This window comes from Penaeus monodon, chromosome 19, assembly GCF_015228065.2.
Source record: "Penaeus monodon isolate SGIC_2016 chromosome 19, NSTDA_Pmon_1, whole genome shotgun sequence".
NCBI lineage: Eukaryota > Metazoa > Arthropoda > Malacostraca > Decapoda > Penaeidae > Penaeus > Penaeus monodon.
This window is the reverse complement of record NC_051404.1, coordinates 23,578,429-23,579,258: the sequence shown is the minus strand read 5'-3', so window position 1 is coordinate 23,579,258 and position 830 is coordinate 23,578,429. Positions and strand designations below refer to the sequence as shown.

General features: G+C 35.3%; 1 protein-coding gene across 1 annotated transcript in view; it reads right to left on the bottom strand.

The window, feature by feature from the left end:
- The window catches only part of LOC119585362 (nucleoprotein TPR-like), a 21,533-nt gene that overhangs the window by 7,285 nt on the left and 13,418 nt on the right, over nucleotides 1-830 (bottom strand). The window contains exon 2 of the mRNA XM_037934033.1: nucleotides 589-731. Coding sequence (XP_037789961.1) covers nucleotides 589-731 — 143 coding nt within the window. The remainder of the gene's footprint in view (nucleotides 1-588; nucleotides 732-830) is intronic.

The window sequence follows — 830 nt, the reverse complement described above, 5'->3', positions numbered from 1 at the left end:
ATATTTTCCAGTAATTGAGAAGTTTGTAGATAAAAGCAAGTCCCTCTTTACAAAGAAATTCACATATACAAGTAGGAAAAAGACGGTAGATACTCTCCATGGTAGAACTATCTAAATAATTTGCATGTGAGCAATGTAATCACATGCTCCAATCCAATGAAGTCATATATGGTATAAGAATGTAAACAAATAGTGGTGATGTTTCTGTTGTCCAATGAAAAGGGGGGTGTAAGTGTAGACAATTGTGCATACTTGCCGCAAACCTGCTCCAAGTTGTGTGCTAAACAGATGTTTGTTAGACCATTAATGCAACTTGAAATCAGTGTAAAACTGAATATGATGCAGCCAAAATCATGGAGAGTGGGGAACTTATATGTTTTCCATCCCTCTAATTTTTTCCTTGAACAGCTGACTGCACACAGCCCCTTGCTTGTGGTTCAATATGGCAGGTAAAGAATCCATTGATACCAAGTTATTAATAATTTCCAAAAGCACTGACTCCACAAGTTTATAATAAGAACTTTTTATAGGGTGTAAGATTAAAAGACAGATGAGAAAAATTTGTGTCAATATATATACAAGACATACCCCAGCTGCCTGTTTCTGAAGGTTCTCAAGCTGCCTTAACTGAATCTGCAACTTCTTATTGACCATTTCCACCTCACGGGATAAATGATCACGTTCCTTCTCAAGCTGACTGACACGATTTTCATACATTTGCTTCTTGTCATCTGAAAAATAATAATAAAATTACAAATCTTTCTTTCAACATGATAGAACACTTCTCCAAAAATAAAAATAAAATGTCAGCAATCAGCATAGAGCAAAGA